Source organism: Ailuropoda melanoleuca, chromosome 9 (assembly GCF_002007445.2).
Source record: "Ailuropoda melanoleuca isolate Jingjing chromosome 9, ASM200744v2, whole genome shotgun sequence".
NCBI classification, from domain to species: Eukaryota; Metazoa; Chordata; class Mammalia; order Carnivora; family Ursidae; genus Ailuropoda; species Ailuropoda melanoleuca.
This window is the reverse complement of record NC_048226.1, coordinates 615,884-634,781: the sequence shown is the minus strand read 5'-3', so window position 1 is coordinate 634,781 and position 18,898 is coordinate 615,884. Positions and strand designations below refer to the sequence as shown.

The 18,898-nt window shown below is 63.4% G+C and overlaps 1 protein-coding gene and 1 non-coding gene across 6 annotated transcripts in view; both read left to right on the top strand.

Annotated features, from left to right (window-relative positions):
* The window catches only part of RASGRF1 (Ras protein specific guanine nucleotide releasing factor 1), a 100,067-nt gene that overhangs the window by 54,778 nt on the left and 26,391 nt on the right, over positions 1-18,898 (top strand). For 3 of the 5 annotated variants that reach the window (XM_019803534.2, XM_019803535.2, XM_019803536.2), the window contains exons 10-16: positions 1,589-1,749; positions 4,834-4,897; positions 6,624-6,760; positions 8,729-8,811; positions 14,040-14,288; positions 14,977-15,033; positions 17,150-17,523. In XM_019803534.2, coding sequence (XP_019659093.1) covers positions 1,589-1,749; positions 4,834-4,897; positions 6,624-6,760; positions 8,729-8,811; positions 14,040-14,288; positions 14,977-15,033; positions 17,150-17,523 — 1,125 coding nt within the window. The remainder of the gene's footprint in view (positions 1-1,588; positions 1,750-4,833; positions 4,898-6,623; positions 6,761-8,728; positions 8,812-14,039; positions 14,289-14,976; positions 15,034-17,149; positions 17,524-18,898) is intronic. The other 2 variants (XM_002923000.2, XM_034667780.1) reach the window with 1 other exon arrangement.
* Positions 2,295-2,455, top strand: LOC117803893. The gene has a single exon (XR_004628014.1). It is a non-coding gene; the product is annotated as a U1 spliceosomal RNA (small nuclear RNA).

The following is an 18,898-nucleotide window of genomic DNA, read 5'->3' as shown; positions in this document are numbered from 1 at the left end:
CTGCAGGGCTGTGGGCGTCGCGTCCACGTACAGGTGCTGTGGGCCTCCACGGCTTCCTTCCCTCCAGAGATGTCTATCTTCTTCTTCCCAGACGGCCTGGCCTGTCGTGCATCCTAGTAAATGCCGACTTGTGTTTTGGGGGGGGAGAGTAGGGAGCGAGGGCGAGGACAGACAGACTGGCCCCTGGATCACAAGCATTTCTGGTGGTGTGGCTCAGTCCCTCTGTCCTCTGCCCGTCATCCTTGGCCGCTGGGGATCTGCGTCTGGGAGGCACAGCCCCCGTGAGGGATGGGGAGGGGCTGGCCGCCCGCATGGGGATGCCGGGGCTTCAATGCACCTGAGGGCTGCCCCACCCAGAGCCCGGGTTCTGTGGGCAGCGGCCTCTGCTTGCATGCCCAGAGGTCCTTCTGTCAGGCCCTGGGACTCTGACCAGAAGAAAGGCTTGCCAGCCGCTCCTCCAGCCTGGGCAGCCGGCTCTGCATGCATCCTCCACTTGGAGTTTTGCTCTGAGCCCCCACGTGGCCCCCGTGCCCTTCCCCAGGCTCAGCCTGCTTGCCTGAGTGCCCTGGGCCTGCACTGGAAATGCCCAAAGATGGACCCCTCCTGGCACGGGCAGTGGCCCCACAGGCCAGGAATGTGCCCCGTTCCCCAAGCAGAGTGTTTCCTCCCCTCCCGGGGGCCGTGCTGGCCTGGAACCAGGCAGGGGGATCCCAAAAGCCCTTTCTCACTCGTTAGTCATGCATCCAACATTAGCACCTGCCTCATTTGTGGCAGGCCAACGCTGGGCTCCGGGGACACCGCGAGACAAGACCTGCCCCACCCTCTGGAAGCAGACTGTGCAGGGGGCAGGGAGTCATGGGTAGACCGATGCAGGGCAGGGGTCCAGGCAGGGACGGACGTGGGCGGGAGGCAGAGTGGGTGGGGGCAGTCAGGGAGGGCTTCCTGGGAGGGAAGGACAAGTAGGAGCTCATGGGCTAGAAAAGAAGGGCTTTCCCGCCTGGGGGTGGGGGGCACTCAGGGAGCCACAGTAATGAGCTAAAGAGAGGGCAGCCGAGGAGGGGGACGGTGCAGGAGGGGGCGTGCGTGTGCCTGACCCCGGAGGCCTCGTGTAGGTGGGAAAGCAGGCGTGTGGTGTGTGAGGGGCGGGGCCAGCGCAGGGCAGCAGGGGACTTACCCCAGCGCCTGCTGCCAGTACGTGGTGTCCGGGATGGGGCTCCGTCTGGCTCCACGGCCAGCACGCCACGCCCGATTGGTTATGTCTGTGCGCCACGGACCTCAGGGCTGTGCGTGGTGCTGACCCATCTGGGCCAGCGCCAGCTTCCCACGCGTGCTGTCCCCCAGAACCCAGCCCAGCCCTGCGTGCCTGCCACACGGGCCCTGCCCTGGACGGCTCCTCCGTCTGCCAGGGCCCTGGCCGGGGGGCTGGGCGGTCCTGCTGGGCGCCTCTGCCATCTGGCTGACGGGGCGGAGGGAGCGCCGTCCGGGGTGAGCACCTGCTGCCAGGAACCTGGACCCCCTGGTCCCAGCGTTGGGCCAGAGGCGAGCGTGGCCCTGGGAGCTGGGCTCAGGGTCTGTCCTCCACCCACAGGCTCCCTCATCCAGGTGCCCATGTCTGAGAAGGGCAAGATCACCCGGGGCCGCCTGGGGTCTCTGTCGCTGAAGAAGGAGGGCGAGCGGCAGTGTTTCCTGTTCTCCAAGCATCTGATTATCTGCACCAGAGGCTCTGGTGGGAAACTCCACCTGACCAAGGTAAGGGCCACTCGGGCTGGGCTCGCGGGGGCTCACGGCGGGCAGTGGCCTGACCCGGGCCCGGACAGTGGGCAAGGCCTCAGAGACACGGGAGTGCACACGCATGTGCTGGTTCGACAGGCGGGCTGGAGTGAGCTGGCTGCAGACAGTTCCGGAGAGATCATGGGGAATGGGAGGGTGAGTGGTGTCAAGACCCCCAAAGGGGCCCCAACCGCTGGTGCCAGGCAGAGGAGCCGGGGGTCCAACGAAGCCCTGAGGGTGCACCTCTGTGTGTGTGTGTGCGCACACGCGTGTGCAAGGCTGCATGGGAGGCCTGGCTGAGACAGCACCAGACCCTTTCCCTGGCCTCCGCGCGGAAGGCGCTCAGACAGCTACTCCCGGGGCCTCTCCGGCACCACGGCGCCCATGCAAGAGCGCTGGGTGTGGCCAGGCCCCGCGTGCAGGCCGCGGAGGGGCTCAGGCACAGGTCCGGCCCTCGGGACCTTGCGACCCCACACGAGACCCCACACACTCAGCTAACTGGCCCATCCCAAAAGGGAAGGGGAACATTTACCCGACAGGAGAGATCCCACAACCACGAAGCTGATTTGCCCAGGTCGAGGCTTCTCCGTGCCCTCTGGATGGCAGACCCCTGCGATTTCCCCAAATGTGGGAAACTCGACTGCATCATTTGTGGTGGGAGGAGGGAGTTGCACTCCACCTTCCCCCAGACTGATGGTCAAAAAGGAAGGAAGTGAAAGGGAATCAGCACCTCAAATCCCCCCACTCCTTCTCAGACCGCAGGGCCTTGGCTCCTGCCGTCTGAGTCTTTCTGCCCTGGAGGACCGTCCTGACGTCTGCTTAAACGCCACGGGCCATACATGAGGTGCCCTCCGGGCAGAGTCTTATGCTCCCCAGCGTGGCACAGAGCTTATCTCGCAGCTCTGAGTTCAGGCTCTGCCCCTGTCTCGGGCTCCGTTCCCCATCTGCAGAACAGGGGTAACCATCCCCAGCAGGGCCTCTGCGGGGACGCAGGCGGCTGGTGGCTGGCACCCAGTCGAGGTGAAGCAGGTGCGATTGTGGGCACGGTCTCCCCCGCAAGCGTGTTTCAGCGGACCTGGCATCTGAACAGGATGTGTCCCAGAAAGGGCCGGAAGGTGCCAGAGCATCAGGCAGACCCCAAATGCCTGGCCCGTAATGTCCCGCGAGCTGCTGCGAGGTCAAGCGGTGTCTTCGGGGAAAGTACTGCTCACGTGAGCCTGCTGACAAATTAGCGGGTGGGCTGCGCGAGCGGAGCGAATACTCCGGTGTCGGCCGAACTACAGATCAGGGAGCGCTCTCCGTATTTATCAGCTCCGGGGTTTCTGCCGCGAGGCTCTGTCTCGGGGCAGGAGGGATGTCCCCCGGCAGACAGTGGTCAGTGTGGCAGGTCGAGCGCAGCCTGAGTCTGAAAGCACGTGTTTTTCTGTTTGTGAGTTTTCTCTTACTTCGGCTGGAGGTGAGGGGTGTTTGAGCTTCTGAAGTCCCTTAGCGTAAAGAACACAAAAGTGCTGCTCCAACTAGCGGGCCCCCGCCAAGCCTCGGTTTACCCACCTACACCACGGGAGTGAAAACACCTGCTTCACCTGCTGTGAGGATTAAGGGAGTGGGTGCAAAGCAGGAGCCCGGCGCCTGGGACGCGGTATGAGCTCGGCAGGTGCAGATGTCATCACTCTTGACGCCATCGTCATGAACTTCACGATAACGGCGGCGAGGCTGGCACACCGATTACCGCGGGCCGGGCGCCGTGTTTATGCACTTGGTTGCACCCACCTGCTAGAGCCACCCGCTGAATCAGATACTGTCGGTCCCCCGTCTGTAAGAAATGTCTAGAACCCCGCCTGTGGCCGAGCGGGGATTTGAACCCAGGCGGGCCGTCTGGCTCCAGGGTCTGTGCTCCGAAACTGCAGGCTGAAAGTCAGGCTGCTTCCCAACGCCCTGGGACACACCGCAAGATTTAAAAGCACCGCAAGATCTTTGGAAGGAAGAGGCTGTCAGAGCAACGCGGGGCTTTGCGAGTTGTCAAGGCTGAGGGCTCGCCGAGGCCACCGAAGAGTAAAGCGAGAAGCAGGACCCAGGATTGGGGCACCTGGACGCCCTGCAGGCCCGCTCTCCCTCCCAGGGGCAGCCTGCCCTGCAAGCACCACGGCTGGGTCTCTACTGCCATCAGTTCTTACGTTACGTATCCACGCTGCGTGACGAGTTACCCCCAGACGGAGTCCCTCACGGCAGTCGTGGTCTCACAGAGGCCGAGCCCAGCAGCCTGGAGCTCCTCGGCTGGGTGGCAGGGGATGGGGGTCTCAGGGTGGCGCCCAGGCCCGGGGCTGCACCAGCCTTCCCGCGGTGGCCTCCCCACGTGGCAGTTGGCTTCCCCCAGAACACGTGGTCCGAGGGACCCCCAGAGAGCAAGCAGGAGGTGCACGCCATCCGAGAAGCAGGTCGCCAGCCCGGCCCACACTCGAGGGGGAGGAAAGCCGACCTCAGCTTCCGAGGGGCGTGGGGTATCGACATCTTCCACCCCCCACGGTCGTGGGCGTCTCACGAGCCACACTCGAGGACGGAGGCGCTTTGCCAGGCGTCCCTTGGAACTGGCAGCCAGCAAGTGACCTGGGCGAGGTCAGGCCTCCAGGCTCTGCCTGACCCAGCACTAGCGGCCAGGTGAACTCAGGCAAGACCCCTCATCTCCTTACCTGTAAAATCAGAACAGGACCCTTGGCGCATCCGGTCAACTGCCCTGTGTCTCCACTGGTAACGTGAAGTCATGGCCCAGACTGGGCGGGGGGGGGGGGCGGACTATGCAGGTTTAGCTGCCCCCCCCCAGCAGGTGTCCCTTGACCCTCATTCAGGGGAAGCCCGTGTGAGACGGTCCCACCTGATCCACTTCATGGGGCTTCTTACGTGAGGATAATGTCCTTCGACACGAAAACCACGATACCCACGGGGAACACGACGCACACACGTGTGCGTACGTGCATGCACACCTGTACGGCCGCGTCCCACCTCCATACGTGCGGCTCTGCCCCCGCGCGTCCCTGCTGACTCGAGGCGGCCCCTGCTGTCTTTCAGAACGGGGTCATCTCCCTCATCGACTGCACCCTGCTGGAGGACCCAGAGAGCACAGAGGAAGACGGTAGGTGTGCGAGCCGCTCGCGAGCCTGCGTGAACTCTGCCGACACCTGCTCTCCCCGGCCCGTCTTGTTGCGGGGAAGGGAGGGCGCTGAGGTACGGCGGTCACGGTCCTGGGCCCAGCGAGGCCGGCCGGCAGGTGGGAGCCCCCCTCCACCGTCCGGTTTCCCTCCACGCTTCTCGGGCCCCTGGACATGTTGGCCCCATTCAGTTTGGGGGTCACAGCCCCTCCGTGAGCACCCATCATTCATGTGGCCAGGGGTTCCATGCACGGTGGCTCCCCTGGGTCCTGTGGAAGGGGCCAGGGCGGCATGGCTCTGTCCTCCAGTGGGAGGGGGACTGGTGGCGAGGTGGGAGGTGAGCTGGTTTGGGGGGTTCTGTGGAATTTCCCTCCCCGGGCGGCACTGGGGGATGTGCTCATTATTTTAGGTGGGGGGGGGGCAGAGTCACTACTGTTGCTTATCGGGCTGACGTCGGTCCTCGTGTCCCTTCTGCCCCCCCGCCCTCCCTGGGGGAGGACCCCAACAGGACTCTGCATCTTTGCCCTTCCCCAGATTGGGGTGCCTCAGAGCAGGGCTGCGTCTGAACCACCTCAGATCACGGGGTTTGCGGGGGGCGTGGGGCCCCGCCCACACTCACACACACGTCCCTGGTCAGCCTTTCCTGCCCCTGCCCTGGGAGCCGGGCCATGCAGCCCCCAAGGGAAGGACAAACGTGTAACATCTATCTGGAGGGCTCTTGGTGGCCTGACCTGCTCTAATCTTGGCCACAGCTGGGCCACGGAAAAGCCCAGACTCAAGTGGAAGGGTCAGGCCCCAAAGCCCTTTTCCCTCCAGGGCCAAGGGAGGTGGAGGCCCGGCCCCACGTGTTCCCCACTCAGCACCCTCACATGCAGACAGCCCACTTCTCTGAGCAGCCAGCACCGTCCCATCCCTGAGCCATCCCAGAGCAGGGGGTCCTGTGCCCAGCAGACACCCTAAAACTCTCGAGTGTCGGAACTGGAAGGGTGGGTCCCCAGAGAGGTCACATCCTCTGTGCACAGGAAGACGTCTGCAGCCGGGGCGGAAAGGGCACCCCCAAGGTCACGTAGCCGGCGACGGCAGAGCAGAGCCCTACTCGCTCTACCCCCAGTTAACGCGGGCACCCTGAAAGGCATCCATAAACCGTGCTTTTAGCCTCCCAAGTAAACAGCTTCCAAGAGCTCAAGGAAGTTCTCAGGTTGGGAACAGTAACAAAAATACCCAGGACGTACTTTGGCTTTGGGGGGCTCTACGCTGAGCTGAATGTCCAGTCCGGCCCCTAAACCTTGACGACCTGAAGTTCCCCTTCTGGCCCCGGTACGACCTGGGGGCGGCAGGCAGGCCCGGCAGTGAAGCTGGTTCTAGTCCTGGCTTCACCGCGGCTGCCGCATCTCCGGAACGTCCTCACTCGGGACCTCAGCTGCCCGTTGGCGAAATGAGGGCAGAGGCCGACCCCCCCACCCCCGGCTCTGCCGCTGGGCAGCCCCATGTGGTCGTGAGCGACTTCTCATTCCAAACTTTTGTTCATCTCTAGAGTGGGGGCTCCTCACCGTGGGCAGAGGGGGTGTTCTGCCGGTAGTGAGGGGCCCGGTGCCCGGCCACTTGCGGGGCCTTCGCCCACGGGTGAGATGGGGAGGGCATCGTTAAGATGTTTCCCAGCTCAGAAAGGGCCCCGCTCATTCTGCTAACTCCATGTTTTGCAACTGGAAGCCAAAGGATCCAACCAAGACATAGACCACTTGGATTTTAAGATCGGGGTTGAGCCCAAGGATTCCCCGCCTTTCACGGTCATCCTCGTGGCCTCGTCCAGACAGGAGAAGGCGGCGTGGACCAGTGACATCAGCCAGGTCAGCGGGAGCACCTGTTCCTGGAAGCATGCGGTCCCTTCCCGCCTGAGTTCTTGGGGCCCTAGGGGCAGGGTTCTAACAGAAAAGACGCAAGTGTCCTCCGGGTCCAGCCCCGGCCAAGGCTGAGGCCAGCTGTCCCCTCCTGTTGGCAGAGTCTGGGTGGGGAACTCCTTGCAGCTGGAATCATGCCCTACAGTGATTTTTTAAAACTCCAGATGCTTGAGCTCCCCTGGGGCTCCCTATAGACTTCCTAGATGCAAATTTCGGGCACGAAGCCTGGGAATCCACCTTTTAGCACATATGCCCCAGGACATTGGCACGCACAGAAAAGTCTGAACAGCACCACGCTAGGATGCTGGACATCACAGAGCTTGGAGAGGCAGGAAGGGCCCTGCAAGACCTAGTGTGCGCTACGCAGAGAGGCCTCGCCTCCGTCTTTGCCTGCAGACACGTTAGGGTAGCACGCTCCTCTGGGAGCAGCACGCACGGGAGGCACAGACCTCCCAGGGACCGGTGAGCAGACCCAGAGGGCTGGGGGCTCCTGCGGGACCAGGGCGGAGACGTGAGTTTGGAAGAGGCTGTCCATGACCCCGGGCTTCAGGACAGGCCTCTCCCTGAGTTAGTGCAGCCCTGTCCCCTTGCGGAAGAGCTCCATCTGCCTGTGGCCTGCCCTCTGCACCCTGGGTGAGCATGCAGGGGAGCAGCGGACGGTGGGAGAAAGACGACAGCAAAGCTGGGATCCCCCCCCATCCGGGGCGCGAGGCCTGGGGCAGAAGCTCTGCTCCATCTAATGGTGGGCCCCACTCCCTGGTTTTTTATGCCCAGACCGCCCGCTCCCCGAACCCTCTGGCCTGCCTGCCCGTTTGGAAACGCCAGAAGAGTGAGGCAGGTCAGGGTAACGCGTAGCGGCCGTCTGCTCTCTCTGCGTGCTAACACGTGTTCTCAGAGCTCCCAGCGCACCCTAGAGAAAACCGGAAAACCAGAAACTAGGAAACAGTGCTGATACCAGCGGGGGCCCTCGGCCTTCCCCCAGGTCCCCCGATACCTCCGGGGACCCCTGTCCACGGTCAGGCACCCTGCCTTCGCTGCTACTGGTAGAACCAGAGCTGAAAGGAGCCTCTGAGCCCTGGGCCGGAGACGCTGGGCTGGGAAGTGCAAGGAGCAGGAACCCTCCCTCTGACAGAACCCCCCCGCCAAAGAACGGGGGCCTAGCCTTGATGGGACACTGTCCCCCGCAGACTGGATGGGCCGCCCCCTGGGCCAGCCCCTCTGTCAGCTCCCCCGACACACGCGTCCTCAAAACCAGGAGATGCTGAGATGCGCCCGCGGCAAAGATGTGAAGGCCGGGGGCGGGGGCAGGGAGAGGTAAAAGGACCCCCCCAAAGGTGTACTTTTTGTTTTGGGGGTTACTTCTTATTCAAAGCAGAATGTGGATTTTGAGTTTTTCTGAGATGGAGTGAAATGTGGGCATCTGTTGCCCTAGTGACGGCAGCCTGGCCTCTCCCAGACGGGGTTTTTAATGTGGAAACTGTCTGCAGCCCCAGAGTGTGGCCGTGGTTGAGCAGAGGACCCAGGGTGCGGGACCACGTGCGCAGGGGTGAGGAGGCTGATGCCGGCCACGGCGGGCCTGACCTGGCCCTTCATGCCATACCCCAGAGGTCAGCAACAGAGCAGCCAGGTCGGGCCGCCGTTGCCAACAGCTCAGCTAGGCTTGCATCATCCCCGCTTCCACGTTAGGAACAGGAAGGCCCAGGGAGGTCAGGCCAGTCCCCAGAAGGTCGTTGCAGTAGGAGTTGGCCTCTGGTGGGGGTGACGGGAAGCTGCGGCCCACCTGCCCTTGCCAGGACAACGCTCCCGTGTGAGGACCCCGTGTCAGGCTGGGCCTGCGAGCTTTCCCTGGGCACAGCTGCGGTGGAGCCCCGGGTGGCGGCCGCAGCTCTGACCCTGGGGCCCCCTCTCTGCTTCCAGTGTGTGGATAACATCCGGTGCAACGGGCTGATGATGAACGCATTCGAGGAGAATTCCAAGGTCACCGTGCCGCAAATGATCAAGTAAGTACCGCCCGACAGCCAGCGGGCTCGCAACCCGGCCACAGCCACAGCCACGGCCGGCGGGCTCACGACCCGGAGATGGCCACGGCCACAGCCACGGCCGGCGGGCTCACGACCCGGAGATGGCCACGGCCACAGCCACGGCCGGCGGGCTCACGACCCGGAGACGGCCACGGCCGCAGCAGGGCACAGGGACCGCCAGCCACAGGGCTTCCGGGGGTGCCCGGCGCCATCTGCAGGGCTCGGGGCGTCTGTGTGCTTGTCTGCTCTGAGTTAACGTGAATTCGAACGAGGGCTTCAGCTTCGTCTTTGTTGTTTTTAAAACGTGGATTTTTGTGGTCGGCTGTTTAAATGGTGACAGGATGAAACTTTATGCATTAATTTAAATGGTGACAGGATGAAACTTTATGCATTAATTTTAGTAACTATTTTTTTCCAAATTACAAAATGAGAACACTTCAGAAACACGGGCTCCACGACCACGGTGTTTGTCCAAGTGACCTCAAGGGCTGGGGTGTGGGGGTGGGGCGGCCATCTGCTGAGCCCGCGGTCGGAGCTCCCGGGCTGCGCCAGGCCTGCTTCTCCACCAGCGGACATGCTCTCCTGCCCCCGCCTCGCCCTCCTTCCTGCCCCATCCGGGTGGCCCCGCAGCTCTCCAGCCTCTGTCCGGACCTCTGACCTCGGAGCCTGGGCGGTGCCAGGGCCCGAACCTGGGGGTGTGGGTCTGGGTGACCCGCTGCCTATGATGCTTCAAGGGCACACTCGGGGAGCGACAGGTGCATTCTTCAGCCCGGTGCGTGAAGGCGCCGCACCTGGCCCCGCAGTGTGGACAGGTCCAGGAAGCCAAGACGGGGTCGCGCACACAAGCGAGGTATCGTTGGGCTCCGTGAGCGCATGGTTGAACAGCCAGCCCTGGCAGGATCGGGACGAGGGCCTGACCGTGAAGGTCCCCGGCTGCGGCTGTGTGTGTGATGGCGGACGAGTCACGCGGTGTTTCTGAGCTCAGATGTCTCACTTGTAAGTGGGAGAGGATGACCCCTCCCTACCAGCCTCCTGGATTGTCTTGTGTGGGGGTAGGAAGAGGCCGCGTCTGTGGTTTGTGTCCTGTACAGGGAGCTAGCGTTCCTGCGGTTCGGGGCGAGGCTGCCCACAACCCACTCGGGAGGCTCACAGAACGAAGCCCAGCGTCCCAAGGTGGTCCTTGCGCACCGTGGTGCGGGCCGAGCCCGTGTTCCCGAGCAGACGGGCGGGCCTGAGCCCCGGCGGCAGGGGCGCAAACCCAGCTGAATTCCCTCGGCGGCGCTGGCGCCCCGACTTTCTCAGATGCCGCAAGGCACGGGGTGGATCGGTTCTAACGAGAAAATTACAGTCCCACGTGGAATCACAGTTAAACGTGTGGCGGGCGCCCACTCGCTTTCTGCCCAGGACGCAACATCGAGGCGGCAAAGTGAGCTAGGTGTTGCCCGTGAAGGAAGAATAGCGAGTTCTAGACTCTGACAGTGACAGAGGGAAGGGAACGTCCACACCGACGTGGCCATGCGAGGACCTGCCAACCCCAGCTCAGGCAGGAGTGGCCGTGCACGGCGTCCTCGTCCTGTGAGGGCCGGGGGAGCAGAGCGACCAGGCCTGGTCTCTGCCCTCACTGACCCATTGGTGAGAGAAACACTCGTGAGTCTGAGAGGGTCCAGAGGTGAGTGGCGCCAGCCCCTGGCACGGTGGGGAGGACGCCCCAGAGAGGGGACACCAGAGCCAACTGTGAGGACGATGGAGGGGAAGGGCATTCTGGGGGGAGGGAACAGCGTGAACAAAGGTGCAGAGGCAGGACAGCGTGTGTGTGTTGGGGATGGTAATTAGCCCCGTGGGGCGGCAGGACCGCAGAGCCAAGTGTCGTGTGGGAGGTGACCGGCCTCCACGTTCACTGTCAGACCCACTCGCCCAGACGAGGGTCCTGGGACAGGCAGGCTCACAGACCCCAGGAAGGGGCTTATTCACGGTCCAGGGCGTCGGTTCTGAACATGTGTGAGGAGCGGGGACTGAGACGGCCAGCGGCCCCGGCTGGAGTGGATGTCACACTTGGTTACATGGCACCACTGGCCCCCTCAGCCTTCCCCGCCCGTGGTTGGCTGCAAGGACCAGCGTGAAAGCCTGACCGGGTGGGCCCACCTGCAGAAAGCCCCTGGGCCGGTCGCACACCTGCAGTCTTGGCCGAGCTGTCCCGGCCGATGTGCCTGGCCCCAGGCAGCGGGTAAAGGGCCAGATGGGGTGTCTCCAGGCAAGAGCACGGGGTGTCCCCATGCCTCGGGCACCTCGTGTCCTGAATGTTTGGTGTCCACTGGGTCCTCCCATCCCCTGCACGTTCAGCGCTCATATGCTCCGCTGAGTTCGTGTGTGTCCGCGTGTCCCACACGCCGCTGGCTCCCCCGTCTGTCCTGCTTGGGGGGTTCTCTATTTCGCACGGCACGGTTGGGATTTCCTACACGATCTGCAGCGTGAACGACGGGGCAGAGCAGGGGCGGGAGTCAGAGGAGGGTAACATGACAGGCGAAGAGTCAGGGTCTCCACCGGCCGGTAGCAGGAACCCCGGTCGCCGCTCTGACGGGGAGCGCGTGGACACCGCAGGCCTGTCTGGATGGCCAGTGGGCAGGGGACGTTCCTTGTGTCTGTGCCCACGAGTCTCTGCGCTCCTGGCACAGTCCCCACATCAGACAGTCAGGAAGGTCCTGATTCGGGGTTTGCAGTACAAAGAGGCGTGACGTTCCTAGCTGCCTCCTGACGCGGCCTGTCCGGGTGCTCTGGCGCGTGGACGCTGGTGGGCACAGGCAAGAGGAGGTCCGCAGCTACGCAGAGAGCTGAGGACTCTCACTGCACCTGCCCCAGTCTCCGGGGCGCTACAGCGGCCCCAGCGTGTGGCCTCAAGGACGGTGGCCTGAGGTAGCGCGCCCTCCCCGGAAGCCCAGCTGCCCAGCGACGCCCGAGGCAGGATGCGCTTGGAGCTCCCGTCCAGAAGCGTGGATGAGAGCGAAGAGAGAAGCCGGGCTGAGCTTACAGTCAGGACTGCTGGCGTCGTTCCCGCAAGGCCGGCAAAGGCCTGGCACACGATCCGAAGCCACGGCAGACGCTGCTAACGGGCCACAGCGCTCTTTCAGGCCGGCCCCCAAGGGAGTCGTCGGAATGGGTGTCCCTTTGGCGCAGTCTCCCATTTTACTGGCAGGAGCTCAAGTCCAGGATGGGGTTGCACAGTGGACAGAGGCCCTGTGACCGGCAGTGGCGGCCAGTTCGGAACAGAGGAGAAGGGGGACGGGGGGGTGGTATCCAGCCTTCTCTACCCGTCCAGACGCAGAAGGAGCCTGAAGAGAAGGTGCTAGAAGCAAACAGCTGCCAGAGGGGTCCGGCAGTCCCGGTGAGGAGGCCGGGCCAGGGCTGGACTCGCTGGGGCCCGGGCGTGGAAGGATGGAGACGTCCCCCCACCGTATCCAACATGGAAGGTCCCAGAAAAGTGGGTAGCTCCTGCTGGGACCCCACACCATGCAGCAATCACTCTGCCCAAGGGTGCAGGGCTCCGGAAGGTCCAGCCCAGGATACCTGCCCAGCCCTGAGGGTCTTCCTTTCAGTCAAGTACCTGAGGCCCAGCATCTGCTGCTGGCTGAAGACCCACCCTCGTACTCCAACAGGCAGCTGAGGGGGAGTCAAGGGGGGCAGGACCTCCCCTGCGGAGGCCGGCACGGTGAAGGGACGGGGCTGCTAGGAAGCCCCCTCCCACCCCCGCCCAGGCTGGAGGTTCCTCAGCAAGGGCCGTGGCAAGCCGGCTTCATCCTGAGCCGAAGGGAGGACAGCTGTGGGTGGGCTGCCAGTGGGAGAAATCACAGGTAGGAAAACGTAGTCGGATTGTCAGAAAACACGAGACTTCAGGAACGTAACTCAGCGATGTGCTCCATCTGCTGACTGCCGCCCCCAGGGGCTTGATCCTTGTATGGCTCTTAATTTTGATTGGTGAGCTCATTTTCCGGGGGATTTATCTGTGACTATCTTGAGGCCCAGGCGGCCCGGTGCCCTGGGGGGCCCACAGCCTGGGACTCCTCTTCATAGTGTTTGGGGCTCCCAGGCCACGACGTGGTACGTGTTTATTTCCAGGCCACGGAGAGAGCACATAGCACGTTCTCAGGAGACTCCGTGCCCCGTCCTCCCTTCCCCGGAACCTGGGCTAAACCAGGACGCTCACCGTCTCCCTCTCCCAGTGGGTAAATTTTTCGAGGCCACTGCCCAGGGCCTCAGCCGTCTGTGGGGGTCTCACTCCAACACCCTCCCCCTGTCGGGCGCGGGGCCCTGCCCTTCCTTATGGAGACCCGAGGGGCTCCGTATCCACCAGCAGCCAGTGCCCCAAAGACCCAGAAAGCATCAACTGGTTTCCAAATTCCTCTTCACTTTTAGCCACTATCAGTTTCCCTTACGGCTTTTTAGCCCCTGCTCGGTTTTTCCTGAGATGTGATTCCTGTAGCATAAAACTCAGCGTTTTAGCGTGCACTTCGGGATTTTAGCACGTCAGCGTGTTGGGCAAACCTCACCGCCGCCTGATTGCGGAAGTTTCCATCATCCCAAACGCCCACGCGTGTCAGCGGTCGGTGCCTCATCCCCTGGCGGCCGGCCGCCTGCTGTCTGTGTCGGTGGACTTGGCTGTTTGGGTCATTTCGTGAGAATGAAGCCGTACGGTGTGCGGACTTTGCTCCTGGATTCGCTCGCTTGGTGTGTCCTCGAGACCCGCGGCGCTGGGCCCTTCCCTGTGCGCGGTGCCCTCTCCAGCCAAGCCACCTTCCCCACGTGGACACACCCCGGGGGCCTGGCTGTTCTCTCGGCAGCGGGCGGGCCCCGGGTGGCCTCCACTTCCGGGCGGTTACGAATAGCGGTGCCTTGAACGTGTGCGGACAGATCCCCCTGTTGTGATCTCAGCAACACGCTACTTGTAAGTTTGTTATGTTCCGTCCAGAACTTCTAGGAGTTTTACGCCGGGTACGTGGGCTGCTGCCGGGAGCTAGAACCCGCGTCCCGTTCCTGCTCCGTGTCGCCCTCCCGCGCTTTCCTTGTCCCCCAAGTAGGCCAGCCAGTCCTTCGGCAGCCTGTCCTCCCGCCCGTCCGCGGCTGTGGGGCGTCGGGGAGACCGCGACGGCTCGGGAGACGGCCGTGGGCTCGCGGGTCCAGATCCCGTCTCCCCGTGGCCCGCCCTCCCTCCGCAGGTCCGACGCCTCCTTGTACTGCGACGACGTGGACATCCGCTTCAGCAAGACCATGAACTCCTGCAAAGTGCTGCAGATTCGTTACGCCAGCGTGGGGCGGCTGCTGGAGCGGCTGACGGACCTGCGTTTCCTGAGTATCGACTTCCTCAACACCTTCCTGCATTCCTACCGCGTCTTCACCACAGCCGTCGTGGTCCTGGACAAGCTCATCACCATCTACAGGAAGCCCATCAGCGCCATCCCCGCCAGGTGGGCAGAGCCTCCCCCTCCCGACGGCCGGGGGGGAAGCCGAGCTGGGGGTCCAGGTGGCTGCAGAGCCTGCGACCCGAGGCGGGGGCGGGGGTGGGGGATGCGGGCGCCCCGGGAACCAGCCAGCCCGCTGCACAGGGGCCGGGAGGGCTGACCGGCACAGGCCCCGCAGCCTGCGGGCTCTTGGGTGGGGCGGCGTCTCGAGGGTGCACGCGGCTCTCCCCGAAGCACGGGGCTTCCCCCCTTCCCATTTCAGAAAGAAGGGGAGAGGGAGGAATGACGGGGGGAGGGGTGGAAGACACGGAGAGAGGCCGAGAGCCTCAGCCCTTCCCTGCCGGGACCCCACCTTGCTGTGGAGAGAGGGGAGCCCCGTTGGGCACACGCGGGCTGGTGTGGTGTGTGGAAGGCAGGCCGCCTTGGCCTTACGTCAAAGCCACCCTTCCACCCCCAGCGCCACAGCTCAGCCCTGCCTTTGGGCCAGCCGGGATCCGGAGAGGCCCGGAGACTCGCCCCCGGGCCCCCCGGAAGTCTGGGGCTGATGGGGGCCTAAGCCAGGGCCCTGGGTGGTCACGTGCACTCGCGGCCCCGTCTGTGAGTCGGTGTAGCGGGCAGGGTGGCCCTCACTCTCCTTTTCCTCCTGTCCTCCTTGCTGCCCTGCTCCAACTGCTGTTCAACCGCCCACCCCCAGCTCTGGCCAAGCCTCGAGGGGCCCGGTGGGTCACCGCGAGCCCTGGGTCCCTGCCAGGTGAGAACTCTAAGGGCAGGCACAGCCCACATCACAGGGTCAGGGCTAGCCTGGCAGAGGCCTGGGGCCAGCCCGGAGAGCCGGCCTCAGAACCACAGCATCGGTCCAACGGCCGGGCACCCAACAGAAGCCTTTTACCCCGTCTCACCAAGTAGTTACCCGGGCAAGGCCAGCACGGAGCGAGGCCAGGCAGGAGTGATCCCACGTGGACCTGCAACCCAGCTGAGATGCATGGAAGAGGCAGCTAGCAATCCCCGTTCAGCACCGGGACGGCGAGGCCGTGACACAAGGGCTGCCCTGTGGTTGGCCAAGTTCAGGGACCGGATCCAGGCCCCCGAGGGACCTCACTGCTCTGGGGGGACTCATCAGGAAATGGGAGGGACCAGCGGGTGACTTCCTTTTCTGCCCAGACCTCAGTGGTGGATGGGCCGGCCTATCCTGAGCCTCAGAGCCCCGCTGAATCCCACGCACCCCCTGGGTGGGACTTGGGGCCCGAGCCCCAGCTCTGGGGCTACCTGGAGAAGAGCTGCTGTGTGCCTCCTGCTTCCCAGGGCCACTGGGAGGTCAAGCTGCTCCAAAATGAGAGCCCAGGACATGAGGAGGGGTCAGGAGGCCTGCAGGCTCTAACCACCCCTCTTCCCTCTCCCCATCTCTGCTGCCAGCGCAGCCAGCTGCCCGCAGCGCTGCCCCGTGCCCCGGTCCCTCTGCCTGCACACAGCAGCGCTCACTGTCCATCAGTGTCCACCTGCTCTGGCCTCATCAGGGCGGACCAGGTCTTATCTCTGTGCTCTGAACTTCTGGAACCTTCCCAACCCGAGAAAGCTGGACAAACCGCCCCGGTCGGGCTGGGTTCTCACATGCAAACTAAGGAGAACTTCCTGGGGGTCCAGAGGTCTGTCCCGTGCAGAACACAGAGCAGACACGTTGCACACGTGTGAATGATTATATGTATTATTATGTGCATGTCACCCGCTGCCAGCCTGGCCCTGAGGGGTGGCCCCCGGCATGCAGAGCTAGGGGCACGACCAGGATTGCTGGGAGACCCCACGTTCCGCTCCCTGCCCCAGGCTTGCCCCCTGGCTGGTTGAGCCCCGGGTGGGGGGGGCAGAGGAGTTTGGAGCCGGGAGGTGTCCTGTCTCTGAGACTCGGCCTCCTCATCTGTAAACACACTCAGTGTGTGGGGGGAGGTCAGAGCACGTGGGGGACATCAGGCCCTGGTGCGTGAGAGCCTGCTGCTGGCCTGGAAGCCCACGTCCCTGCCCGGACCACAGGATGGGACACTTGAGCACGTGCGACCTCTGGCCATGGGCCACGTCACCACACCACCCCCTGGCCCCGTGTCCACTCACATGCACCTGCTCAGAGGACCGGCCCAGGTGCCAGGGTCCCAGGTGTGCCACTTGAAACTGGCTTCGCTTCTTGGGTCATCGAGCCAAAGTGGGACAACCGGCCGGAGTGGGAAAGGAAGGGCTTTCCTTACAACACGTAGCAAAAACACCAGAGATGTTTCCCAAACCTGCATCCCCCCCAAAAACAACCTTTGGGAAGTGTTGGGCTAAGGGTGCATGCCTGTTGATGGAGGGGCTCGCACGGTGCAGAATTCAGCATGGAATCTGGGGCAAAGCTGTCCTGAGCTGGCAGAGCCCCAGGTCTGAGCTGAGTGAGGTCACGAGGCCGACGGGGGCTGTGTCCTCGAGTCCCCGCTCCCCTTGATCCTGGGTGTGGGTGCTGAGAGAGGTTTAAACCCTATAAACATGACTCAAGAACGTGCGCCGAGTCGGGCTGGCCTTTGGAACCGGCACTGGGAGTGAAACCACTGGTTTATTGTCCCTGAAATGATGAGGTTGTCCCCCGCCCGGGAGTGCCTGTCTGTCCGTACCTTCGGTCCCCTTGAGATCACTACGCCCCAGGGTCTGCTCTGCGATCTCAGCATCTTTGGGCATCTCCTCACAGTGCACTCAGCCGAGCGGCACGGGGTGGGTGTGGGTCCCGAGGTGGCCAGGCCCCCCTGTGTCCTGCTGACCCCGGAGCCCCCCCGGAGACAGGGGTCCCCGGGCCTGGGAAGGCAGCCGGGCCCACGATGACCCTTGGTCCCCGTCCCCCGTCCGCCCCGCAGGTCGCTGGAGCTCCTGTTCGCCAGCGGCCAGAACACCAAGCTTCTGTACGGTGACCCTCCCAAGTCCCCGCGCGCCACCCGCAAGTTCTCCTCACCGCCGCCCCTGTCCATCACCAAGACGTCGTCCCCCAGCCGCCGGCGGAAGCTGTCCCTGAACATCCCCATCATCACGGGCGGCAAGGCCCTGGACTTGGCTGCCCTCAGCTGCAGCTCCAACGGCTACACCAGCCTGTACTCGGCCGTGTCTCCTTTCAGCAAGGCCACGCTGGACACCAGCAAGCTGTACGTGTCCGGCAGCTTTGCCAACAAGATTCCGGACGAGGGCGACACGGCTGCAGAAAAGCCTGAAGAGCTTGCGGCTCTCAGCAAACAGAGTGAGTGGACACGAGGGCCCAGCCAGCCCTTCGGCCCCCCGCCGGGCTCCCCCAGGGCAGGAGGGGCTTGGGGGTCCCCGCCAGAGGGGGGTGGCCACACATGTGCGAGCCCCGCCTGCAGAGAGGGAGGCAGAGACCCCCAGGGCATCCAACGAGCGGTGCTGTGGGCAGGCCACCTGATGGTGCAGCTTTGTCCTGCGTCCCCCGTCCGTCTGTCCGTCTGTGAGGTGGGTCCCAGGACAGAAGAGGTCAGTAGACCTAGCTCCCGCACCCCAGGATTCACGGTGCGGCCAAGGAACAGGACCACACACGTCCACGGGGATGTCTGGTGCACTGTGTTCAAGGGAATTCGAGGGGCCTGGGGGGTGGGCCGGGGACGCTGTCTGTGGAGTCAGAGAAGGCTTTCTGGAGGGCCCAGAATTTCACCAGAAGGAGGGGAGCACAACGGAGCAGGCAAGACCAAAGCAAGGAAGAGCGTTGTGTGTTCAGACACCGTGTGCGGCTCGGTGCGGCTGGAACAGCGGGTGTGGGGACAGCAGAGAGACCAGGAGGGACAGGCCGCCAGCTCCCTACTCAGAGCCCTCCTGACCATTCTGGAGGGGCACCACCTTGGATGGTCGGTCTGGTTCTCTGCCTTAGCTCAGCTCAGGACACGTCCTCGGTGCCCCGGGCGCAGTCCTCGGTCAGCATATGTGTGTGTGCGCGCGCGCACACACACACACACACACCTGGGCTGGTTGGAACCCCCGCCTTGAGGAAGAGCCTTTGAGAAAGACGTTGAAGGTGGTCAGGATGTCTCCTCTGTGTGTCAAAAGGAGGGGAGGGAAGCCCAGGGACCAATGTCACCAGCGACGTTTAGCCGTGACACATACAGTAACGCCTGAGCGTCTGTAACCAGGAGAGCCCCAGATGCCAGCCTGGAGGGGCAAAGGACGGGTAACCATCTGACCAAATCCGCAGCGGATCCAGGCCTGTCACATTCCGAAATTTAACACGACTCAGTCCTGAAAAGTGATCTCATAACGGCTCCTCGACCCGCGATCGAGGGGCCCCTGAACCTGTCTGATTGTGCGCCAAATGGTGTGTGCACACAGCCGTGCCTTTCTAAAGAGAAGGCCTGTCTGGGTCTCAGAATGGTCATGTGTAATTTCACTTGCTTTCCAGCTGGGGAAACTGAGGCCCAGATAGGTTAAGGGTTTTTGACCAAGATCTCACTTCTTTTTTTTTTTAAGATTTTATTTATTTTTTTTTAAAGATTTTCTTTTATTTATTTATTCGACAGAGATAGAGACAGCCAGCGAGAGAGGGAACACAAGCAGGGGGAGTGGGAGAGGAAGAAGCAGGCTCATAGCGGAGGAGCCTGATGTGGGGCTCT